Source organism: Canis lupus (assembly GCF_048164855.1).
Source record: "Canis lupus baileyi chromosome 15 unlocalized genomic scaffold, mCanLup2.hap1 SUPER_15_unloc_2, whole genome shotgun sequence".
NCBI classification, from domain to species: Eukaryota; Metazoa; Chordata; class Mammalia; order Carnivora; family Canidae; genus Canis; species Canis lupus.
Window position 1 is genome coordinate 434,850 of NW_027326421.1, and position 23,698 is coordinate 458,547.

The 23,698-nt window shown below is 55.6% G+C and overlaps 1 protein-coding gene and 1 pseudogene across 16 annotated transcripts in view; both read left to right on the forward strand.

The window, feature by feature from the left end:
- LOC140629504 (aldo-keto reductase family 1 member D1-like) overlaps positions 1-23,698 on the forward strand; it is a 343,573-nt gene that overhangs the window by 182,208 nt on the left and 137,667 nt on the right. For 12 of the 16 annotated variants that reach the window (XR_012027328.1, XR_012027332.1, XR_012027333.1 and 9 more), the window contains exons 2-3: positions 5,461-5,610; positions 17,608-17,684. The exons of 1 other annotated variant lie outside the window; for it this stretch is intronic. Coding sequence is in view for 2 of the 15 variants with exons in the window: in XM_072819022.1 (XP_072675123.1) it covers positions 17,669-17,684 (16 nt within the window). In the remaining 13 variants the exon portion in view is untranslated. The remainder of the gene's footprint in view (positions 1-5,460; positions 5,611-17,607; positions 17,685-23,698) is intronic. 3 more of the 16 variants (XR_012027338.1, XR_012027337.1, XM_072819023.1) reach the window with 1 other exon arrangement.
- LOC140629502 (integrator complex subunit 4 pseudogene) lies at positions 19,262-23,135 on the forward strand (annotated as a pseudogene).

Consider the following 23,698-nt stretch of genomic DNA (forward strand, 5'->3'; position numbering starts at 1 on the left):
GCCAGGCCCCCGTCCGGGAGCCCCAGGGCAGCGTGAGGACCCGGGGGCCCGCTGTGGGGCGGGGATTGGCTGCTCACCCGGGGGCAGAGGGCCGTGCGCCTGCCCAGCCACACATACTCGTCTCCAGGTGACCCCCCACCCACCCCGGCCCCATGCCTGTCCCACTGGCATCTGCCCAGGTCTACGGGGCAGGGGTCTGCTTCGACCCATTCCTGCACATCGCGGCCATGCAGGAGGCGCCCTGGGCGGCTTTCCCCGCCGCTCTGGCCTTGCGTGTGGCCCTTGCACCTCCAGCCTGCGTGCCCCGCTGATGAGCCAAGCGCTCAGTGGAGCTGCCGGGAGCAGGAATGGGGCTTCCTGGAAGCCGAGGCAGCGCAAGAGCACGCTTCTGGTCCTCTGCGGTCAGGTGCGAGGGCAGGAGACGCTGCAGCGCTGTGGCTGCTTTTCCTGCAGCAGGCAGGTGCCCTGGCTCACGGCTTTCAGTCTGGTCCTTCACAGTGGCGCTGCCTCCCCGGCCAGGGGCGGCTTCCCCCTGAGCCACGTCCGTTACCGCTTCACACAGGCCCGGGACGCTTCGCACAGGTGTCGGTGTGGTGCCCACGCGGGGCGGGCGGTGAGCTCTGCGCTGCTCCCACTCTGCGTAATTCAGCTTCGCCTTGGACAGATCATCCCCTGACTGTGGCCTCAGCTTCTATCTGACGGAGGGGTCTTCTCTGTAGCGGATGTGCGTGGCTGCGCCGTGTGGACTGGGGCGGGCCCCGTGTGCCTCCGAGCCAGAGCTCTCGCATGCGTCGTCCCCTCCAGAAGTGCTTTGACGTCGATGTTCAGTTGTCACCCTTGTCCTTTGAGGTTCCCGGGACTCCTGGAGCCACCTGGCCCATCTGAGGCGAGGAGGCCCTGCCAGCCCATCCTGGAGTGGACACAGATCCAAAGCCTTGCTCCTGTTGTGCTTGAGTGGATGGACGGATGCAAGGATGGATGGCGGATAGATAGGTGCACGGGTGGATGGGTGGGTGCGGATGGATGGGTCGGTGGGTTGATGGTTGGGTGCATGGGGATGGATGGGTGGGAGGGCATAGATGGATGATATGGATAGGTGAGTGGGTAGATGATGTATGTATGCGTGGATGGATGGATTGGATGGGGAAGTGGATGGATGGGCGAGTGGATGCATGGGTGGGTGGATGGATGGGTGAGTGGGGGATGGGTGAGTGGGTGGATGGGTGGGTGGGCGAGTAGGTAAGACCCTGGCTGGATGAGTCCATGGCTGGGTGAGTGGGTGGATGGATGCAGGGATGTTTTGAATGGGGGGTGTATGTCTACAGATTTGATTCCGGCTGGTGACACCCTGATTATGGAAGGAGATGGTGTTTGTGGTGGAGCAGTTCCTTGGTTTTTTCACTCACTGAGAAGTGAGTGGCAGGGAGACGGGGACGGCGGGGTGTTACCCACGTCAGCACCCTGCAGGTGAGGGTGGTGGTCCCATCTGCATGGGGTCCCTTGGCAGTGGGCAGAGCTGGATTTGAACCTGGGCCTCTGACTTCGCGGCCAGTGATCGTCCAGAGGATTCACTGGAAGCAGGGCCCAGCGGGAGAGCGCAGTGAGGGGTCTGGGCCCAGACCACACAGGCCCAAGTCTGCTCACGCACCAGCTGTGAGAGCCGGCCCACGCTCCTCAGCCCGAGCTCCGTCTCACGTTTGTAAGGGAGGCCAGGCGGGGTTGCGGGGAGCCCGGGTGGGGTGTGGGCTGAGCACAGGGACCATATTTTCTCCCACCTGTGACCCGGGGGATCAGGAGTGTCAGGAAGAGCACTGGGGATAGTTCCACGCCGACCCTGCCCGACCCCCGCCAGTGAGGAAGGGCCATGGGGTGCTGGTGCTTTCAGGAGCCAGGAGAGGCCTCGGGCCGCCGGCAGACCCTGACGAGCGGGCACAGGCGTAGAGCTCTTCTGGGATTGTCCTTGCGGCCCACGTAGGCAGGGTTGGGGTGCGGGTGGACTCAGAGGCTCCTTGGCTTTGCAGTCCTGCGGGAGACAGTGCCTGGGAGGGACGCGGGCCTGTCCCCTCCCCCAGTGCTGTTCCCGGGGCTCAGAGACCTTGTCCACATATGCACGTGTGTGCAGGCCGTGTCCCCATACCCCCGTGGTGCCCCCCAGCCTCCCCCCAGGCTCAGCATTCTCCAGAAGCTCGTCACTTGAGACGTCAGGCTGCCTCCAGGCCTTGCGTCTGTATGTCCTGTGGGTCATGGGACAGCTGGGGTCCCTGCCCCCCCACCCACCTGACCGCAGATGTGAGGACTGGGAAACGTCTCGTGGGGTCTCATCCGGGACAGCAAGGAGCAGGCGGTGGCGCACATCTACCCCTTGCCACCCCTGTGCCCTTCCTTATTCATTCGGCAAACACCAGGGTGCCCGTTTTGGGAATGGCTCATCCTAGGCTCAGGGGTCTGCTGGGGGGAGCAGCGGGAGGGGTCGGGGGTCCTTCGGGGGTCTGTCCCGAGCGGGGCAGGAGGGGTGCAGCGGGCTGGGGCGGGGCCAGGCTGGAGGTGTGGCTCCTTGGCCCGGGTGTGGGGTCCCAGGTGGAGTGCAGAGGCACGGGGGGCGAGTGGGGAAGGGTGCTGTCGGTGGAGAGGCGCCAGACATGTGCATGGGCCCAAGGGGCAGGGTGGGGTGCTGGGTGCTGGGACCTTACCTGGGCAGAGCCTGGGCCGCCGCGAGGGTGGGTGGGCTGGCGGAGCCGAGGAGTCGGGGGCCTTTCCCGGGGTGCAGAGCGGGCTGGGACAGCAGGGGCCCGGAGAAGCGTGTTGTCCTCAGATGAGAGGAAGAACCGCAGGTCGGTGTGTCAGCTGCCGAGGGGGATGCAGCGGAGCCCGCGGGTCCCAGCCGGAGGGCAGAGGGGGTCCTGTGGCCTGGGTGGCAGGTGCGGGCCCCGAGGGAGGAGGGGCGAGTGCAGGACTCTCCTGCCGCACGAGCAGCACCCCGAGCCCTGGAGTGGACCGAGCAGGGCCCGTCACGTGGACTGCGTGTTTCTCCCAGAGTAGGAGAGCGGCGGGAAGGGGGTAGGCGGGAAGAGGAGATAACACGGAGTGGGGCTTCCAGGGCGGGACACCTGTAGCCTCGAGGCCCTGACAGGGCCCTGTGTCCAGAGCAGTGTGGGCTTGGGAAAGCGGAGGGCAGGGCAGTCCTGAGGAGCCTGTGTGCTGAGGCCGCGGGCGTGGGGCAGGTACAGGAGGCTGGGGCGTGGGGCAGGTCCAGGAGGCGGGGGCGGGGGGCAGGTACAGGAGGCCGGGTCATGGGGCAGGTGCAGGAGGCCGGGGCTGTGGGGCAGGTGTTCGGGGCCAGAAGCTCAGGGCTGCAGAGTGTGCAGCAGTCCCTTGAGCCCGGGGCCGCACGTCCTGAGCGCTGCTGCGTCCGTTGGTGGCAATGACGGTGGGGGCAGAGAGGACCAGTCACCTGCCGGGAACCCGTGTGATTGTAGAGCCAGGTGCCACCGCTCTGCAGGTGGTGACTGGGGCAGTGGCCCGAAAGCGGCCAGGGTAGGGGTCTCGCTCCCTGGGACCCCTGCCTGGAGCCTCTCTGGGGGACGCTGCAGCAAGGGAGGCCGGAGCATGGTGCGTGAGGGGTGCGGACGCCCCGCTCCTGTGGCTCGGCCCAGCCTGCGCCAGGTGCCAGGTGGGGCAGCAGTGGGCATGGCTGCTCTGACGTGGCTGTGGAGCAACGAGGAGGGCAGCGCCGGGGGCTCGAGTGGGCAGCGGGATGGGGCGGCCGTGAGGGCTGGGTTTCCTCACGGGGGGAGGGCGCTGGCACGGGCGAGCAGGGTTTCGGGACTCCCTCCTCCACAGGCCGGCCTCCTGGCGGGGACCCAGAGGCCGGACGAGACAGGCAGCAGATTACGCCGGGCCCTCCCTGGCCGGCCCTGTGGCTCCTGCCCCCCTGCCCTGTGGCCCTGCCAAACTGTGGGTCTTGGAGTGCTCATCTGGACCCCGATAGGCCCTGCCCCAGCCCCAGGTGGGGTGTCTCCCACCCCCCGCAGTTCCCCATGGGAACTCCCCCCGCCCCCGGTCACACCTGTCTGGCAGGTGACCTCAGGGCATCACCCCCATCACTGGTGGCTGGTTAGGTGGCCGATGATGAGGGCGCCCTGCTGCCCGCTGGAGAGGGTTGTGCCCAACCACGGGGTGTGGGCGATGCCAGGAGGGAGGGGAGCGCCGGCTGGCAGGTGGGGGTGCGGGGAGGCCCCGGGCCGGGTGCATGCAGAGCGCCAGGCAGAGGAGCACCCCCGCCGGCCCCCGGGACACGGATTCCTCCTGCACGCGGGCAGCTTCACCAGTGCTCACGGGGCTGACCGGCCAGGGGGCCTCAGTTTCCCTGGTGGATCATCGTGGCGGGAGGGAAGGAAGGAGTGATGAGGTGCGTGTAGGGTGGTAACCGGGCCCCGCCGCTCTGCTGTCCGCTTCTCCCCTGGCCCGACGGCCTCCTGCTGGCCCGTGTCCCGCCTCTGGCCCAGGGCAGGGCCGCGCGTGGGGTCCCGACCTCCCACTCTGTGCCTTTGAGCGGGGTGCCCGCGTGGGGGCTGTGGGGCGCTGGGCTGGGGGGGCGCGTGGCTCGCCGGTCCCCTTGCTGCCAAACGCGTGGTCGTGGCTGGGTGGGGACGTGGGGAGGCCAGACGGGTCGTGTGTCGGCCTGGGAAAGACGTGTGCTCCGCGCGGGGACCTGTCAGCGTGTGGGGGGGTGGAAAGGCGCCCATGACGGCGCCCGGGGCACGTGAAGGAGCACCTTGACCCTGCAGAACCCCGTCCGCGGCCTCTGGCACCCGCGCTGCCTACCGCCCCCGACTCGTGGCGTCAGGAACAACTGGCACGAGCTGAGCCCCGGCTGAGCAGGTGGCCTGAGCGGACGCCCCAGGACGCGGCACGGGCCCCCGACGGCTGCGCCGCCCCTGCTGCCCCCCGGCCCGGTGGGAGGCTGCTGCAGGCACCACAGAAGCACCTCCCCGGTGCCGTGAGCCTGCTTCAGGCTAGGAGCGCTCCAGCGAGGGCGCAGTGGTGGGCTCCCGGGACTGGAGATGACCAGGGTCGCAGCAGCATGGCCGGGCCGGTCACAGGGTGGGGAGCGGGTCACACGGGGACTCGGGCGGCTCCCGGGGACCCTCCCGGGACAGCGGTTTTCTGGCTACGTGGTGTTTAGGAGGCGCCGTCCCGGTGCCGGGAGGAGAGCGCAGCAGGTGAGCCTGGCTCCGGGGTCAGAGAGCTCCCTGCGTGCTGTGCTGCCACCGCATGAGGCGGCCCACTCGGGACGAAGGGTGCACCTGCCGCCCCGGCTCCTGGTCCGGGAAGCAGCTTCGCCGGCACCCAAGGGCCACCTGGGCAGTGGGGTGGGGACACGGGCTGGGTGTGGAGGCTGAGGAGCCCCGCTGAGCTCGCGCCCCCCGTGTCAGGTGCCCTGTGCTCTCTCCCTTCCAGCTCGGAGCCAACACCCTGCTTTTCCTCAGCGTGAACACGTACGGGGTCTTCATGAGGGTCCTGGCCGAGCGCTCCCAAAGCAAAGCCTTCCTGCAGGCCCGCAGCTACACTGAAGACCGGCTGAGGCTGGAGGACGAGAACGAGAAGCAGGTGGGCGCGGGGGGCTCTCACCTGCAGGGGCACGGGGCCAGCAGGGGACACGGTGTGGGGAGCACAGCTGGGGGCATGGGGCCGGGTGGGGGGTGCAGACAGCGGAGTGTGGGCCCGGGGTGCAGGGCCGGGAGCACCCAGCGGGGAGCACGGAGCTCGGGGTGGAGGTGCTCAGGAGCCTCAGGAAGAGGAGACAGGGCAGCGGCAGTGGGGACTCCGTAGACGTGGAGGGGGAGGACCTGCCACCTTCTGTGGCCCCAGCGTCAGTCTCCCCATTGGTCAGACGGTGTGCCCAGGTGACACTGTAGGGCTGGGAGGGGGCAGGGCGAGCTGCAGAGCTCACCCAGTGGGTTTGTTGCCCTGCAGGGGCTGAGCTGCTCCAAGGCCGGCACGGAGGGCGGGGGTTTCACCTGTGGGGGGGAGGTTGGGTGGGATCCAGCTGGAATCCACTCCCTTGGAGCCGGGGTGGTGGGGGGGTGGTGAGGCAGGTCCTGACCGGCCCTGGCGCAGGTGTGGTGGGCCCTGACCCGCTGGCCAGAGGCTAAAGCTCCTCGGACCCGAGGGTGTCCCCATGACAGTGGTCGTCACGGTAACCCTGGCCAGCAGCTCGGCTGTGAACCTGGGGGGCCCCCTGCCCGGCCCCTCCCACAGCCTGCTGGGGCCGCGGGACCAGCCACCCCCACCCAGACGGCGAGCCGGACCGTTGCGCACTGCCCGGAGTCCCCGGGCTCATCCCCGTCAGGGGTGCCGGGTGGGCTGGGAGCCCCAGGCGAGGCTTCCCCGCAGCGTCGGTGCTGAGCCTTGTTTCTGTGGGGTGGCGGGTGGGATTGCTCCGTACGTGAGAGCCCACTCTATGGCAGACGCAGGGCGTGGGGTACGGGCTGTCCTTCTAAAACATGCACACGCGTGTGTTTATTTATAGGTTCTATAACGATACCTAGTGTTTACGGTGAAGGTAGGTTGTGGTTTAGAAGCAGATGACGTACGTGTGCTTAGATTGTGTGTGCGTATCTGGATGGACTTGTCTGTGGGAGATCCACGTCTGCGTGTATACGTACGTGCACATGCGTGGTATGCGTGTGTGTGGGCCACATGTGCGGAAACGTGTGCATGTGTGTCTGTACACACGTGTATGTGTCTATGTGGAGCATGTGTGCAGGTGTCCATGCCTGTGTGTGTCTACGCGTGTGGATTTGCATTCGTGTGGACTCTGTGCATGCCAGTGTCTGTACGTGAGTGTGTGCATGTGCGTACATGTGTGTGGGGATACGTGAACATATGCACGCAAACGTCGGGTGTGTGCATATATGCGTGGATGTGTGCGTAACTGCACATGTGTGGATGCGTGTGGATGCGTGTGTGGATGTGAGCGTGAGTGTGCGCATGTGTGCAGACGAGTGTGTGGCTGAGTGTGTGTGTGCATGCAGGCACACACGTGCGTACGATCCGGAGTCCCCGGAGCTGGTCCCTGAGCGTCTCCTGCGACATCAGCCCCGCCAACTGAGGGTCTCTTGGCCGTTTTTGAGACGCTTGCACGCGCAGCGCGGGGACCCCCCTTGGACATCCTTGAAGAAGCGACGTTTGGGGGCCGCCGCTGCGTCTTCCTCTTCTGAGTTTCCCTTTGCTCTTCCTCCTGTCTTCCATCTCCTCTGCGTTTCCTTTCGGATGTCTTTCTTTCCGTGCTCGGCGTGTGTCTGTCTTCATCTCTTCTCTTCCCGTGGCTGCCTTTCCCGATGACCACGTGAGGCTCTGGGCCTGTTGGGTCCCCGAGCCTGGGGTCGGCCGCGAGCGATGCTGCAGTGGTGGCCGCGGCGTGGACCGCACGTGCATGCAGACTCCCAGGCCTGCGCTCTAACCGCACCCCCGGCCCCGGCCCCAGGGGCGAGCGGTCACACGCACTCCTGCCGTCACGGGGCCACTCTGTGTGCTCGTGTCAGCTCCGCCAGCAAGGGCTCATCCCACAGAGGGGGGAGCCCAGACACCGGGAGGCTCAGGGCCGGCGTGTGGGCGCAGCAACTCTGCAAGACGGCAGATGTCACCCTGACCCATCAGCCCGGTGACTGCTGTTACCGTGTTGTCACTCTGGGTCCGGATATTTAGATTTTCTGCATTTTCCCACGGACGGATCCACCGGTGCTTTGAATGTAGCTTGAGGCCGCTGTGCCTTCCTCCCCGGCGTGCGCGCGGGACTTTGTGTTCTCGGCCCCGACGTTTAGACGCCGTGTTTTGAAAACGTGACTCCTCCCGAGGAGGAGTTCATCCTGGTTCATCGCCTGGGAGCAGGCCTCAGCTGTGTTGTCGGGAGAGCAGGTGCGACTTCGCGCCTCACCCCGGCTCCGGGGGGGTCTCCCGGTTACGCCATGTTCCACGTTCTCCTTCGAAGTTATCCGCGATCGCGCGTGGCTCCGGTAGCGGTGGCCTCTGAGCGGGGCCCCGGGGCCCGCCAGTCCATGGGGGGCCGGCTGAGGCGGGCCTGGTGGTCGGGGGCCCGGCGTGCGTCCCGGAGAGGAGTCTGGTCTTCTTTGTCCATCCTCCACTCCCTGGCGGGCCGTGCTGCGCCTCCTGGCCCTCACTGACGCGGGACGGCCTCTCCACACGGTTGCCCTTCGTATTTCTTTGTGGCGTATGTGTTTGACCCCTCCTGGCCCACGCTCTGGCCCCGTGGGTGGCAACGGGCCGCTCACCATGGAGAGGCCGGTGTCTCCTCCGGGGTGGTCCCCGTGTCCCCACGTGTGTTTCTCTCGCCTTGCTTCTCCTGGTGTTAAAACTCAATAGTTCCATATTTCAGACATTTCCGTCATTTCTCTTGGTGGTTCACACGGTGCTTTTGGAACAGGAGGGTGAGGGTCACGTCCATGCATCTCTGGCTGGCCCAGAGCGGGCGAGTCCGGACTTTGACCTGCCATGTCTTCTCTGTTGGGGCCTGGGGGTCGGGTCTGTCACACGGGAGTAGGCTTGGCACACGGCGAGGGCTTGCGGCCCCGGGGGTCAGATACTCCAAAGGGACTTGGAGGGTCTTTCGCTTCCAGAACAAAGACGTCCAACCTTAGGTCTTCGAAACGGGAAAGCCTTAGAGCAGCTGATCAAGAAGAAAGAATGGGCATAGGGCGGGTGTTAGGGACGGAAGGCTCGGCGGCAGATAGAGCCGTGCTAAAAGCAGACACAAGGGAAACACTCAGGATTCGTCACTAGCAGGAGATTTGAAAACTCCGAGATGCACCAGTTCCCGCACAGTTTCCAGGATCGAAACTGGTTCGAGAAGCAAATAGAGGGCTCGGAAAGCCCGTGGCCACCCAAATGTTGACTTAGCAGTGACCGTCGTCTCCGGGCCCGTGGTCACCCCTGAGCCGTGTGGGCGTCCGGGGAAGGCGCCATTCCCGCTCCCGCTTGTCCCGGGGATGTGGGCGCAGGGTGACTCTCCAGAGTCGCCGACGTGCAGGTCGCACACACGTGGGGAGTGGCCCCGGCTCCCGGCGCTGTGCTCCTGGGCGGTCACCCCCAGGCCCTTCCTGGCGCTGAGCGGGGAGCGGGTTTTGTCTGGACGCCTTGGTGCATCCATGTGCCACGTGTGGGGCTCTGCAGGGGCTGCCGCTACCCCGTGTGTTGTCATCCCCATGATTGCCTGGACACCGTGGAAGCAGAGCTGACAAAGTCTTCGTTTTCTTTTTTTTTTCTTAAATCTTATTTATTTAGTCATGAGAGAGAGAAAGAGGCAGAGACCCAGGCAGAGGGAGAAGCAGGCTCCATGCAGGGAGCCCGACGGGGGACTCGATCCCGGGTCTCCAGGGTCACGCCCTGGGCCGAAGGCAGGCGCTAAACCGCTGGGCCACCCGGGGATCTCCCTGACAAAGTTTACTTTTTGTCTTGATCCAGTTTTGGTATCAGATAATATTGACTTTATATCAGGAGTTGGGGGGTGTTCCCTTGGGGTAAGGTGGTATCTCATTGTGGTTTTGATTCGCATTCCCCAGGTGATTAATGACGTTGAGCATCTTTTCATGCACCTGTTGGCCATCTGGATGTCTTTTTTAGAGAAATGCATATTCAGATTTTCTGCCCGTTCTTTAATTGCATAATTTGGGTTTCCGAAGTGGAGTTGTCTGGGTTCTTTATATATCTTGGATACTAACCGCTTATTGAATCTACCATTTGCAGATACCTTCTCCCATTCAGTAGGTTTCATTTCTTTTTCATTTTGTTAATTATTTCCTTTGCCGCGTAAAAGCTTTTTATTTGGTACAGCCCCAATAATTTATTTTTGCTTTGCTTCACTCACATGAGGAGACATATCTAGAAAAGTCTTGCTAAGGCTGATATTTTCTGGAAAATTTTAGGTAGAATTGGTGTTAAATTTTCTTCAGTGCTTGGCAGGCATATCTAGTAAAATCATCAGGATCTGGAGATTTCTTCTATATGAATTTTATTTTTTTATTTCTTTATTTTTTATTGGTATGTGAATTTTACAATTAAGAATTTAGTTTACTTAATAGGTTGCAGAACTATTCAGATATTTTATTCACAGTATTTATATCTTACTGCGTGAGTTGTAGTGGCTTGTGCTTTGTTGAGAAGCTTGTCCATATCTTTGAAATGGTCAAATTCATGTGTGAAGTGTGACTACTGTTCCCTTTATCTTTTCGGTTTCTGCAGGGTCTGTAATGATAACGTTTCCTTCCTGATTTTGTTAATTATGTCATATCAGTCTCTCTCTCTCACTCATTTTGCTAGAGGTTTGCGTATTTTATTTGCTGTATTTAAAGGATCACATTTTTGTTTCATTGATTTTGGGGTTTTTTTTTTTCCCGTTTTCAGTTTCTTTGATTTTTTTCTTGTATTTATTATGATATTCCCTCCTCTAAATTTGCTTTACTTTGTTCTTCTTTGTCCAGAGTATTTAAATGGAAGCTTAGATTATTTGACAACTTTCTCTTTTTTAGTATGAGCAAATAGTCTCATAAATTTCCCTTTCAGAGCTGCGCGCCACCGATATTGGTGTGTGGTATTCTCACTTTCATTCGGTTCTGTGTATTTTTAAAACTTTCCTTTGACGTCTCCTTTCAACTCCTGGATTGCTTAGAATCGTTTTGCTTAGTTTCTCAATACTTGGAGATTTTTCTGCTGTTTTCTGCTACCGATTTTTAGTTTGAGTCCGTGATTTTCAAAGACCATGCTCTAGAATTTGAATTCTTGTAAATACGCTGAAGTTCGTGTCATGGCCCAGGATATGGCCTGTCTTGGTGTGAGTTCTGTGGGTGCTTGAAGACAACGTGTTTTCTGCACTTCTTGGGCGAGGTGTTTTATACCTGTTGTTGACATAACTGTTGGCTGATGGTCTTCTTGAGTGCTCTGTATCGTTGCTAATCTTTGTCCAGATTTTCTATCATTTATTTTTCTTCTTAAAATTTTTTTTTAAAAAAGAGTTTACTTATTCACGAGAGACACACACACACAGATGCAGAGACAGAGGCAGAGAAGCAGGCTCCCCGTGGGGAGCCTGATGCGAGACTCGATCCCAGGACCCTGGGATCACGCCCTGAGCCAAAGGCAGATGCTCCACCGCTGAGCCACCCGGGCGTCCCTGGGTCATACTTGTTAAAAATCACTCTGCCGATGTGTCTCTTTTGTATGTTTAGAACACTTGTCTTTCATGTAATTATCATGTCAGAGCATCCACCTGTCATTTTATGTTTTGTTTCTTTGTCCTGCTTTCCTCTGTGTTAGTCGAACGCGTTTTTAGAATTCAGCTTTGCTATATCATTGTGCCCACGAGTGCGTATCTTTCTCAGTGCTGCTTGAGGTTTTATACTAAAGACACGTAACGTCACATTCTACTGTTGTCGACATGTTACCGGGTAGGGCGAAGTGCAGAAACCCCACCTCCGTGGCCTTCAGCCTCACCTGCGACAACACGGTCTTAAATATTTCTTCTGCATACATTTGAGCCACACCAGGCAGTGCTGTATGGCTCGTGTCAACCAGCACGTAGCGGAGAAGGGAAGTCAATTTTATTCATGGATATTTTTGCTTATGTCATGTCATTTCTTCCTCCCCTATGCCCAGATGCTTCCTTTTCTCCTTTTCTTTCTGGTTACAGGTCTTTCTCTTGGGGCAGGTCTGTTGGTGACAAGGCCTCCTACTTTTCCCTCTTGATTTCTTTCATTCCCGAAGGGCTCTGGGTACACAGTTCTTTTCTCTTGCACTCGAAAAGCCGGCCACCGTCTCATGGCCTCCACGATCCCCGATGAGAAATCTGCGGTAATTCGAACCGTGTTTCTCGTGGGAGAGGCACCGTTACTCCCCCGTTGCTCTCCGGCCTCGTCCGCTGTCGTGACGTTTCTGAGGTTTGACTGTGTTGTGTCCTGGTGTGGATGTCTTCGGTTTGTCTGCACTGGGGTCTTTCCAGTTTCCGGAGTGTGGAGATTTAGGTCTTTTGTCAAATTTGGGGTCTTTTCATCCACTAATTCTCTGAAGTTTTCTAGCCATTTTCTTACCCTTCTTTGGTGACTCCGTGGACATGAATGTGGGATCTTTTGTTACGGTCCCACGGGTCATTGGAGCAGCCTCTGGGGCTCCGGGGCTGCAGGTGCGACCTCGCGGATGCCGAGTGCGTCGGTCCTGCCCGGCTGTCCTCACCCACAGCTTCTGCATCACGGCCCGCGACTCCTTTGTGCAAAAGAGGGCTCTTGCCCGAGCGTAGCCAGGTCGCCCCGAGCTGGCCCCGACCGAGGGTGGTGGCTGGGTGGGGAGGCCCTGCCCTGAAGGTCACCTCAGCCGGTTGGTGGCTTTGACGATGCCGAGCCCCCTTGCTGTGGCAGGAGAGTGCTGGCATTTTAAGAGCTTCCTGGGGCAGGTCACGTGAAGGCCCGCAGAGGTCAAGCCCAGGCCTGGCTCACTGCCTGGTGTCTTGGTGCAGAGGCAACGGACTGCCTGGTGTCCTTGGACCTGAATGGCGGCCTCCCCTGCCCCACAAGGACGTGGGGGGACGCGGGGACGTACAGCCCCGTCCACCGGCCCGGCCAGCCTGCCTCTGGACGCAGAGGGGTCCTGGGCAGGTGGTTGGGGGGAGGGAGTTCACAGACTGAGAACTCTTCACCCAGGGAAAGAACTTGGTAGAAAGAGTGGACGGATGTCCCCTTGATGAGGGAGGGGGAGGAGCGGTCCCCGGGCCAGCGTGCCTCGTACAGTGGAGGCCTGAGGATGTCCCACGTGCGTGCAGGGCTGGGGGAGGATACCCCGCGGGCTGCAGAGCGCCGGGTGCCAGCATTCGCCCTGGACCCGCAGGTGGAGTGGGTGGCTGTCACACGGGCTGTGCCTGGCTGTAGTTTTGGGACCGAGCCAGGAGGAGAGCACTGGGCCTCGGGGGCGGCAGCATGCGGCCCTTGGACGCTGCCCCCCGCCCTCCACCCGGAGTTACCTGGAGGCTGGTTGGGATCTTGAGACGCCCAGTTGGGAGTTCACCGCTTGCTCCGACTGGGCTGGTGCTGGAGGCCTTTCTCCTGGGGCACCCTCTGGTGTCCCGGGCCGGGGCTCTGCAGGACCCCGTGTGGGGAAGGCTGCCGGGTCTTTCCTGAGGATGAAGGGGGGGAGGGTCGGCTCTCTGTCCGTTGCGGGTGCTGCCGGGCCATGAGGTGCCCTGGCAGCCTGGGCGCGGGGGTGCTTGCCTTGTGCCCTAGGGAGCAGCTGAGGCTCGGCCTCTGGGGCCTCCGGGGCCTCCTCCCTACCTGACACCTGTGGTTTTGGGGAAGCATGATGAAGGAGTCAGGGTGACGAGTTCCGTGTGGCGTGTGGGGCTCACGGACACGGCCTCCCATATTAGGGTCAGAACGTGTGTTTTGTCCGAGGCCGGGGTGCCTGGTGGCCCGGGGCTTTCTGGGTGCTGCTCTGAGCTTTCCGGGGCCTGCGCCTTTCCCCTGCCCCTGCACGAGGAAGCTTCTGCATGAGGATTCACTGGCCACCGGGGCTCTCTGAGGACAGGCTGCTGATGTGAGGGGTGTGCCCTCCCCCCACTGTCCGGATCTGTCTTTCCTGGTCCCGGAGGGGACGTGTTCCCTCAGTGACTCAGTGGTCAGCAGTGCCAGCAGCCTGCCGCCATCCCCTGCCCCTGCTTGGGTCGCTTACCACAGCCCCCGCCCCCAGGATGACAGGAGTCTGTAGAGTCTTAGCTTGTCCTTCCGCGGGCACACGGTTGGCAGATGTCTTCTCCCTGGCTTCAGCCAGTTTACTTACGTGGCGCGTGACTCTGCGTGCCGCCCACTTCTCAGTGTCCTCTCGTGTGGACCGTGGCATCCCCAGAGTGAGGGAGGGGTGTGCTGGCTGGCCCACTTCTGCTCGGGGTGGGGGCTACAGATGTGGGCCTCCCCTGACCGCAGGGTGGAGGGCGGAGAGGCTGTCCCCGGGATGCAAGGTCTGGGTCTTGTTCTCGGCATGAAATGTGTGACGCGGGGGCTCGCTGTCCTGTCCCCTTCTTTCTTCATCAGCTCAGGATACATCGGGCTCACCCTGGCCCAGGCGGGGCCTCCCGGGCTTGCACCCCAGCTGCGATGTCACCATCCCTTTGCATCGGCACCCCAGTCGGGGCTCACGCGGTGGACATCTGCTGGGCCTGCTCTGGGGACAGGACATGTTCCAAACACCTCTCAAGTCATCAGACTTGCCTTCCTGTTTTTGTTCATTGAATTTATTCCTGGGTATTTTATTCCCTTTGATGCAGTTGTAAATACCATCATTTTCTCCGCTTTTCCGAGCATTCATTGTTTGTGTGCAGAAACACCACAGATTTCTGCGTGTTAATTTCACATCCTGAAAATTTGCTGAATTCAGGTATTAGTTCTGACGAGTTCTTGGTGGCATCTTTAGGGTTTTCTGTAGATATTAAGCCATTTGCAGAGAGAGATAGTGTGTGATTTTCTTTCCGTGCCCGGTTGCTGAGGCTGGGACTTATGCTGTTGGATGGGAGTGGCCTCCCTGTCCACTCCTGACCCTACAGGGGAAGCTCTCCTGTTCTCACTGTCGGGGCCGATGTGTGCCGTGGGCTTGGCATCCCTGGCCCTCACTGTGTCGAGAAACGTGTCCTCTGCACCTGCCGTGTGGGGAGGCTTTATCCTGAAGGGATGTTGCGTCCTGTCAAATGCTTGTTCTGCATGTGCTGAGACGATCATGTATTTCTACCCTTTCTTCGGTTAATGCGATGCATCACATCGATCGATTTGTGGATATCGAACCACCCTAGCATCCTGGGAACAAATCCCACTTGGTTGTGGTGTCCAATCCCTTGAATGTACTGTTGGAAGTGGCTTGCTCATGTTTGTTTGGGGGGATTTCTGCATCTGTGATCATTGGGGGTATTGGTATTAGTAAAAGATCCTCGTCTTTTCTGGTCAGGTCCAGTGGTTTTGGGTTCAGGGTAATGCTGGCCCCATAGAGTGAATTTGGGAGCTTTCTTAGAGCTTAAGAAGTATTGGTGATCTTCTTCAAACGTTTGTTAGAGGTCACTAGTGAAGCCATCCGGTCCTGGGCTTTTCTGTGTTGGGGGCTTTTGATCACTGCTTCAGTCTCCGTACTAGAAATGTCTGCAGATTTTCTGTTTCTTTATGATTCGGTCTTGGTAGGTTGAGTGTTTGTAGGGATTTATTCATTTCTTCTAGGTTGTCAGGTTTGCTGGTGTATAAGATGTGTCCCTTTTTATTCACTACTTGGCCCTTTCACTAGGACACGTGATTGTGTGGGCAGCAGTGGGACATGGTGGGACATGTCCATGTAGCTGTGTGTGTGTGGGGGGCACGCACGTGTGTATGGATATCCGCGAGTGCATTGCATACATGCATGAGAGTGTGTGCGTATGCAGTTGTGCACATACACATGCGTATGGACACGCTTGTTCACGTATCTGTGTGCAGGTGTCCATGTGTGAGTATGTGCATGTGGGCTAAAATTTGTTTTAGATGTCTTCCTGTTATGGTTCTGCAGGATGCTGTTCTGTGGCTTTCTTTCCTCATGTCGTCTTCATGTGGAATCTTGGTCAGGCTGGTCTCCTGGAAGAGATTGGGCATGTTTCCTCCTGTTCCACTTTCTGGAGATTTTCTTTCTGAAACTTTTAAACAATTCTTAAGAAAATTTATGTATTTGAGAGAGAGAGAGAGACAGAGCACGAGAGAGCACAAGTAGGCTGGAAAGGGAGAAGCAGGCTCCCCACTGAGTGGGGAACCCAACTGGGGGCTCCCTCCCAGCACCCTGAGATCACGACCTGAGTGGAAGGCAGACGCTTAACTGACTGAGCTGCCCAGGCGCCCCTGGAAGTTTTTATGTACAGGTTCAATTTTTTAAAATAGGGCTATTATATATATATATCTATAAAATCAGGGCTTTTTTAAAAAAGATTTTATTTATTCATTCATGAGAGACACAGAGAGAGAGAGAGAGGCAGAGACACAGGCAGAGGGAGAAGCAGGCTCCATGCACCGGAAGCCCGACGTGGGATTCGATCCCGGGTCTCCAGATCGCGCCCTGGGCCAAAGGCAGGCGTTAAACCGCTGCGCCACCCAGGGATCCCGAGTTGAATAAGTTCTTTAGAGACCTTGGATAACTGGCCCTGTATCGGACGGGTCATTTGCACATATCTTCTTCCATTCTGGAGGTTTGTCTTTTAGTTTTCTTGAGCGTTTCTTTTGCTCTGTGGAAGCTTCTCATATTGACGAAGTCCCAGTGATTCGTTTTGGCTCTGTTTCCCTGGCCTTCATGGATGTATCTTGCAAGAAGTTGCTGTGGCCCAGTTCAAGGAGGGTGTTGTTGCCTGTGTTCTCCCCTAGGAGTTTGATGGAATCTTGTCTCCCATTTAGATCTTCCATCCATTTTGAGTTTCTCTTTGTGTACGGTGGTGTGAGAGAATGGTCCAGTTTCTCTCCTCTGCGTGTGGCTGTCCAACGTGCCCAGCAGCCTTTAGTGAAGAGACTGTCTTTTTTCCAGCAGATGGTCTTTCCTGCTTGGTCGAATGTACGGTCTTGACGGTCGAGTTGAGGGTCCACTTCTGGATTTGTCTCTTCTGTCCCATTGATCTGTGTGTCTGTTTTTGTGCCAGTACCACACTGTCTTGATGAGCACAGCTTTGTAGCACAACCTGAAGTCCGGCATTGTGATGCCGCCAGCTGTGGTTTTCTTTTCTCATATTGCCCTGGGCGTTCGGGTTCTTTTCTGATGATTTCACACGAATCTTCCGATGATTTGTTCCAGCTCTCTGAAGAGAGCCCGTGGTATTTCTGATGATAGGGATCGCGTTCCATGTGTAAATTGCCCTGGGTCACGTGGACATTTTCCCAATATATATGAATTCTTCCAATCCAGGAGCATGGAATGGTTTTCCATCTCTTTGTGTCTTCCTCAATTTCTTTCAGACGTCTTCCGTGGTTTTTCGGGTAGAGATCCTTTATCTCTCTGGTTAGGTGTATTGCTAGGTATCTCATGCTTTTGGGTGCAATTGTCACTGGGACCGACTCCTTCATTTCTCTTTCTTCAGTCTCATCGTTGGCGTATGGAGAGGCCAGGGATTTCTGGGCATTGATTGGGTATCCTGCCACGCTGCCAAATTTGCCGTAGGAGTTCTAGCAATCTTGGGGTGGAGTCTTTTGGGTTTTCCAGGTATGGTATCATGTCATCAGCGAAGAGGGAGAGTTTGACTACTTCTTTGCCGATTTGAGCCTTTTATTTCTTTCTGTCGCTTGATTGCTGAGGCCGTGACGTCTAGCAGTATGTTGAGTAGCCTTGGTGAGAGTGGACATCCCTGTCTCGTTCCTGATCTTTTTCGGGGAAAGCCTCCCAGCGTTTGCCCCTTGGGAATGATAATTTGCCAGGGGCTTGTCGTAGATGGCTTTGAAGATGCTGGGGAACGTTCCCTCTATCCCTGTACTCTGAAGCGTTGGATCAGGAATGGATGCCGTATTTTGTCAAATGCTTTCTCTGCATATATTGAGAGGATCATCTGGTTCTTGTTTTTTTCTCTTGCAGATCTGATGAGTCACACGGAGTGTTTGCCTAGTGTTGAACCAGCCTTGCGTCCCGGGGATAAATGCCACCTGGTCACGGTGAGTAACTTCTCAATGTACCGTTGGAAGCTATTCACTGGTATCTTGTTTAGAATCTTTGCATCCGTGTTCATCGGGGACATCGGTCTATAACTCTCCTTTTTGGTGGGGTGGGGTCTTTGTCTGCTTCTGGACTTCAGGTGATACTGGCCTCATAGAACGAGTTTGGAAGTATTCCATCTCCAGAAGCTTCAGCTGGCCTCACTGTAGTCTCTGTGGCGGGCTCTTGTTTTGGTTCAGGAGGTAGCTCAGTGGCCAGAGTCGTTCGCTCCACTGAGGCAGGTGGCTGCTCCGGCATGTGCGGGAACCCGATAGCATGCACCTGGGCGTGCTCTTCCTCCAGGGTGGCCACGGGTACAGGTAGCTCTTGCATGTCGGAACAGTGAGTCAGAGGTGTTACCACCACGTGCATTGGTTTGGTCTCAGCAGCTGGCTTCTCGGCTCGAGCCGTGACCAGCTCGATCACCTCTGGCTCTGAAGCTTTAGCAGGCCCCGAGGTAGGAGCTGGGGCCGGTTGTTGAGGTGGTTCAGGATATTGCACAGGGGCAGACACTAGTTGCTCCACTGAGCTGGGTGGCCGCTCCGGCATGTGGCAGACCCTGATAGCATGCGCCGGGACATGATGTCCACAAGGGTGGCCAAGATTGCAGGTGGGTCCTCTTTGTCGGGAGAGTGAATCAGAGGCGTGACCACCTCGTGCATTGGCTTGGCCTCCGCAGCTGGCATCTCGGCTCGGGCCAAGCACTCAGCACCAACTGCCATGCCCGGCTCGAACTGCTCAGGCCCATAAGCTTCAGCTCGCCCCAGTGTAGTAGCTCTGGCGGGCTCTTGATTTCATTTAGGATGTTGCTCAGTGCCCAAAGTCGGTTGCTCCCGAGGCAGGTGGCTGTTCCGTCATGTGGGGGATCCCGATAGCATGCCCCTTGGCGTGCTCTTCCTCCAGGGTGGCCGTGGGTACAGGTACTTTTTCACATTTGAAATACCTTATTGCCTATTTGCTTATGTTAAAAAAATAACTGTGTCCAAGACTTAAAGATTCTTATTTACTGATGCATTTAAATCTTTCTCATAATGATCTACGGCATTTAATGTAGTAGGGAAATTGTTCATATCGGTGCCTCCGGCAGCTTTTCCTTCTGTACTTGCGGTGTTCCTGTTTATATCATTCAGATATCTTTTGAAAAACAATGACATTCTTTAGAACCCTGAAGATTTACCTGGTTTTGTTTTTTTTTTTTTTCAGTGTCATACATTTCCATTTATTGGACCTACTGAATACATCAGTTACATGTTTGCTTATTTTACATAAAGGGCCTGTTTTCTTTTTTTGATTTTTTAATTTTTTATTGGAGTTCAGTTTGCCCACATATAGCGCAACACCCAGTGCTCATCCCGCCAAGAGCCCCCCTCATTGCCCATCACCCAGTCCCCCACCCCCTCCACCCACTTCCCCTTCCACTACCCCTTGTTTGTTTCCCAGAGTTAGGTGTCTCCTGTTTTGTCACCGTCACTGATACTTTCACTCATTTTCTCTGGTTTGCCTTTATTCCCTTTCGCTAATTTTTATATTTCCCAAATGAATGAGACCATATAATGTCTGTCCTTTTCCAATTGACTGTTTTCACTCAGCATAATAGCCGGGACAGCTGCACCCCAATGTTTCTAGCAGCAATGTCCACAATAGGCAAACTGTGGAAGGAGCCTCGGTGTCCATCGAAAGATGATGGATCAAGAAGCTGGTGTGGCGGGCAGTCATGGCAGCTCACCTAAAGAAACGAGTGTGCGAGGAATTCACTAAGGTGGTCCAGCAACAACAGGAGGAAATTGCAACCAAGAAACTGCGATTGACAAAACCAAGTAAATCTCAGCACTCCACGTAGATCGGTGTAAAGCTCCCTCCCCAGCGGATGCTTTGCAGTATCTACTGCAGTTTGCCAGAAAGCCTGTTGAAGCAGAAAGTGTGGAAGGAGTAGTCAGGATTCTCCTGGAACATTGTTACAAGGACAATGATCCATCTGTGAGACTGAAAATTGCATCATTGTTGGGTTTATTATCAAAGAAATGTAAAGGGTTTTCACCAGACTGCATTATGGATGATGCCATTAACATCCTGCAGAATGAAAAGTCTCATCGAGTCCTTGCTCAACTGTTGGACACCTTGCTTGCAATTGGCACCAAACTCCCAGAGAATCAAGCTATCCAGATGGGATTAGTTGATGTAGCCTGCAAGCACCTCACAGATACGTCTCCTGGTGTAAGAAATAAGTGCCTGCAATTACTTGGCAATCTTGGCTCTTTGGAGACAAGTGTCACAAAAGATGGAGAAGGGCTAGCTGTCAGAGATGTCCAGAAGATTATAGGGGATTACTTCAGTGACCAAGACCCACGTGTCAGAAGAGCGGCTATAAAAGCCATGTTGCAGCTTCATGAAAGAGGACTGAAATTACACCAAGCAATTTATAATCAGGCCTGTAAATTGTTGTCTGATGAGTGTGAACAAGTGCGCAGTGCTGCAGTCCAACTTCTCTGGGCTATCAGTCAGCTCTATCCTGAAAGCGCTGTCCCCATTCCTTTTTCTAATGAAGAAATTCGCTTAGTTGATGATGCATTTGGAGCAATTTGTCCCGTGGTCAGTGATGGCTCCTGGGTGGTTCGAGTTCAGGCTGCAAAGCTATTGGGCTCGATGGAACAAGTCAGTTTTCACTTCTTGGAGCGGACGCTCGACAAGAAGCTCATGTCAGATCTCAGGAGAAAACGCACTACACGTGAACGTGCCGAGGAACTTTACAGGTCAGGAGAGTTTTCCAGTGGCAGAAAGTGGGGAGGTGATGCTCCCAAAGAAGAAATAGATACAGGAGCTGTGAACTTGATGGAGTCAGGAGCTTGTGGAGCCTTTGTTCCTGGATTGGAAGATGAGATGTATGAGGTCCGCATCGCTGCTGTGGAGGCTCTCTGCATGCTGGCCCAATCTTCACCTTCTTTTGTGGAGAAGTGCCGCCCTGATTTCCCGGTGGACATGTTTAATGATGAAATTGAGGAAGTACGTCTGCAGTCCATACACAGCATGAGAAAAATTTCTAATAATATCACTCTCCAAGAGGATCAGCTTGGCAGTGTCCTGGCTGTGTTAGAGGATTCGTCCAGAGATATTCGAGAGGCTGGCTCTTCACGAACTTTATGTTGTACTAATGTTTTGACTAAACAAGAGATTCATCTTGCACTGGTGGAGCTGCTGAAAAATTTAACCAAGTACCCTACTGTTAGGGACTCTAATGGAAGTGCTTGAAGTTTCTGGGAAGTTGGCATCCAACCCTGGTGCTTCCTTTGGTGCCAGAGCTCCTGAGCACCCATGCATTTTTTGGCCCAGCTGAACCAGACATGGATGACCCAGCTTACATTGCAGTTTTGGTTCTTATTTTTAATGCTGCGACAACCTGTCCAACAATGCCAGCACTGTTCTCAGATCATACCTTCAGGCATTATGCCTACCTCCGAGACAGTCTTTCTTTCTCATCTTGTACCTGACTTAAGGTTACCAGGTAGAAAACTAGTGTCATCGGTCGTTTCTCCAGGTGTTGCACCCCATGAGGACCCGTCCCATCAGTTCCTGCAGCAGAGCCCTGAAAGGGTGTACAGTCTTCAGAGCACCGGGCCCCTCAGGGAACCCAGAAGCTGCTGGAGTTCACCATCCGCGATCTGCAAAGACTTGCAGAACTTCAGTCTGAACTAGCAGGAGTTGCTGACTTCTCGGCTACCTATCTTCGGTGTCAGCTTCTTCTCATCAAGGCCTTGCAAGGAAAGCTGTGGAATGTGGCTGCCCCTTTATATTTGAAGCAGAGTGACTTGGCCTCCACAGCAGCAAAACAGATCATGGAAGAGACCTACAAAATGGAGTTCATGTACAGTGGTGTGGAGAAGAAACAGGTGGTGATTATACATCCCATGAGGCTGCAGGCCAAAGCCTTGCAACTTACAGTAACAGCACGGACTACTCGAGGAGTTGACCCCTTATTTGGGATGTGTGAAAACTTTTTACAGGAAGTGGACTTTTTTCAGAGTTGTTTTATTGCTGATTTGCCCCCACCTACAGGACAGCTTTGTGGACAAACTTCTTGAACTTCTGCCCCGACTCATGACATCCAAGCCTGTGGAAGTGGTCAAAATTCGACAGACCATGCTGAGGCAGAGTACCTCCTTGCACCTCCCCCTTCCAGAGCAGATCCACACACTTCAGCCACCATCATTGAGCCAGCAGGCGAGTCAGACAACCCTTTGCGGTTTACGTCTGGATTGGTTGTGGCCCTGGATGTCGATGCGAACCTGGAACATGTGCAGGACCCTGAGAGTGCTGTGAAGGTCCAGGTCTTCTATCCAGATGGCCAGGCTCAGATGATTCATCCTAAGCCAGCAGACTTGCGGAATCCTGGCCCACCCAGGGCGCCACCGGCTTATCACTCAGGTGTACCTCTCCCATACTGCCTGGACAGAACCATGCCCGGTGGAAGTGAGGCTGCTACTGGCCTACAACTCCAATTCCCGCATTCCAAAATCCCCCTGGATTGAAGGTGGCAAAGTGTCCCCCCAGGTGGAAACCAGCATGGAGGGCACCATCCCCTCCAGCAAGTCTGTGTACGTTTACATAATGCCCAAACCCGCAAGGCGCTGAGTCACAGCATTGTGTAGAGCTGAAGCTGAGAAAGACCTTCTTAGGTAGCAGAGTGAGCCCGAAGCCTAGAGCACTTCACCTGGAGCCGGCGTATGGGCATGAGCACCATCACCCTTATCGTCTCATCTGGTATCAAACACAAAATAAATTATTTTGCATTAAAAAATCAAAAACCTTCAAGTCCACACCTCTTCCTTCCCTGACTCCCCCCACCACCTCTATAAAGTTGAGAAAACAACAACAACAACAGAAGAAGGTGTGGTCTTACAGCTTACAATGGAATATTACTCAGCCATTAGAAACGACAAACGCCGTGAAAGGAGAGTGACGTTTGGTTCTACTTGTTGGGTTCATGTTGTTGTACGTGTGTGTGCAGCCAACCAGCAGTGCTCGTTATGTACCAGATCATCTACTAAGAAGGGTCTTTTACTCAAAACCAGGAAGGAGGAGAGAGAAAGAACTAGTTTCAAGAGCTTTTTGATTGGGAAAAAGCATTGCAAAAATCACGATTTTCATTATACAGTAAGGGAGTAGCTTCCTTTCTGTGTTCGTTCTCGTGAGGATTAACGATAGAGGGAGTCCTGTGAAATGAAGACCACTTTGTATTCCAATTTACTTCCTGGAATTTCTTAATTGTTTCCTTTTTTTTGGTTTTTACTGACATTGAAAAACTGAAAAACTTCTGGCTCATAACTTTGTTGCATTTCTAGGTCCCTGCAGCAAGAAAAGGAAATCGTCCTATTAGGACTAGAAGTTTAAGTGAGTCCTAAAGTATTGGAAGAAAATTCTAAAATATACATTGAGGTTCTACAAGGAAAAGATTGAGTTTAAACAAAAGAGCTGAGGTAATTCTTCCAGAAGGTTTGTTACCTTGAATTCAGAGCCCTTTTACGAGTATATTAGAAAAATAAGTAGTCCCACAGTGTCAGTCGATTCGTGTATTAATGAGATGAGAGCTAACATTAATGAAACTAACTCTAAAGTAGTTGACTGCCAAGCTGATTGTTAAATTGGTCATTATGGAAACAGGAGAACCAACTCACACACTTAGAAATGAGGTCCCAGACTGGAAGCACTGGGAAATGTCGCTGCTCGTACTCTAAGTTAAATAATTCCTTGACAATCTGAGTAGATCCATATCAACGTGGCGGTCTTATATGTAATTTAGGGTGTTTAGTAGGAAATTATCGAATGGACTTCATGATTCCCTAGAGCTTATTTTTGACAGGTGCTAGGGAATCCGGAGGGGAAAAAAATGAATGCTCAAAAAAGTCCTATTTCCATCTTACACATTTGGGGAAACTGTAAGAATATGTCCAAAGAATCTTGGTCTTCAATAGTTTTGTAT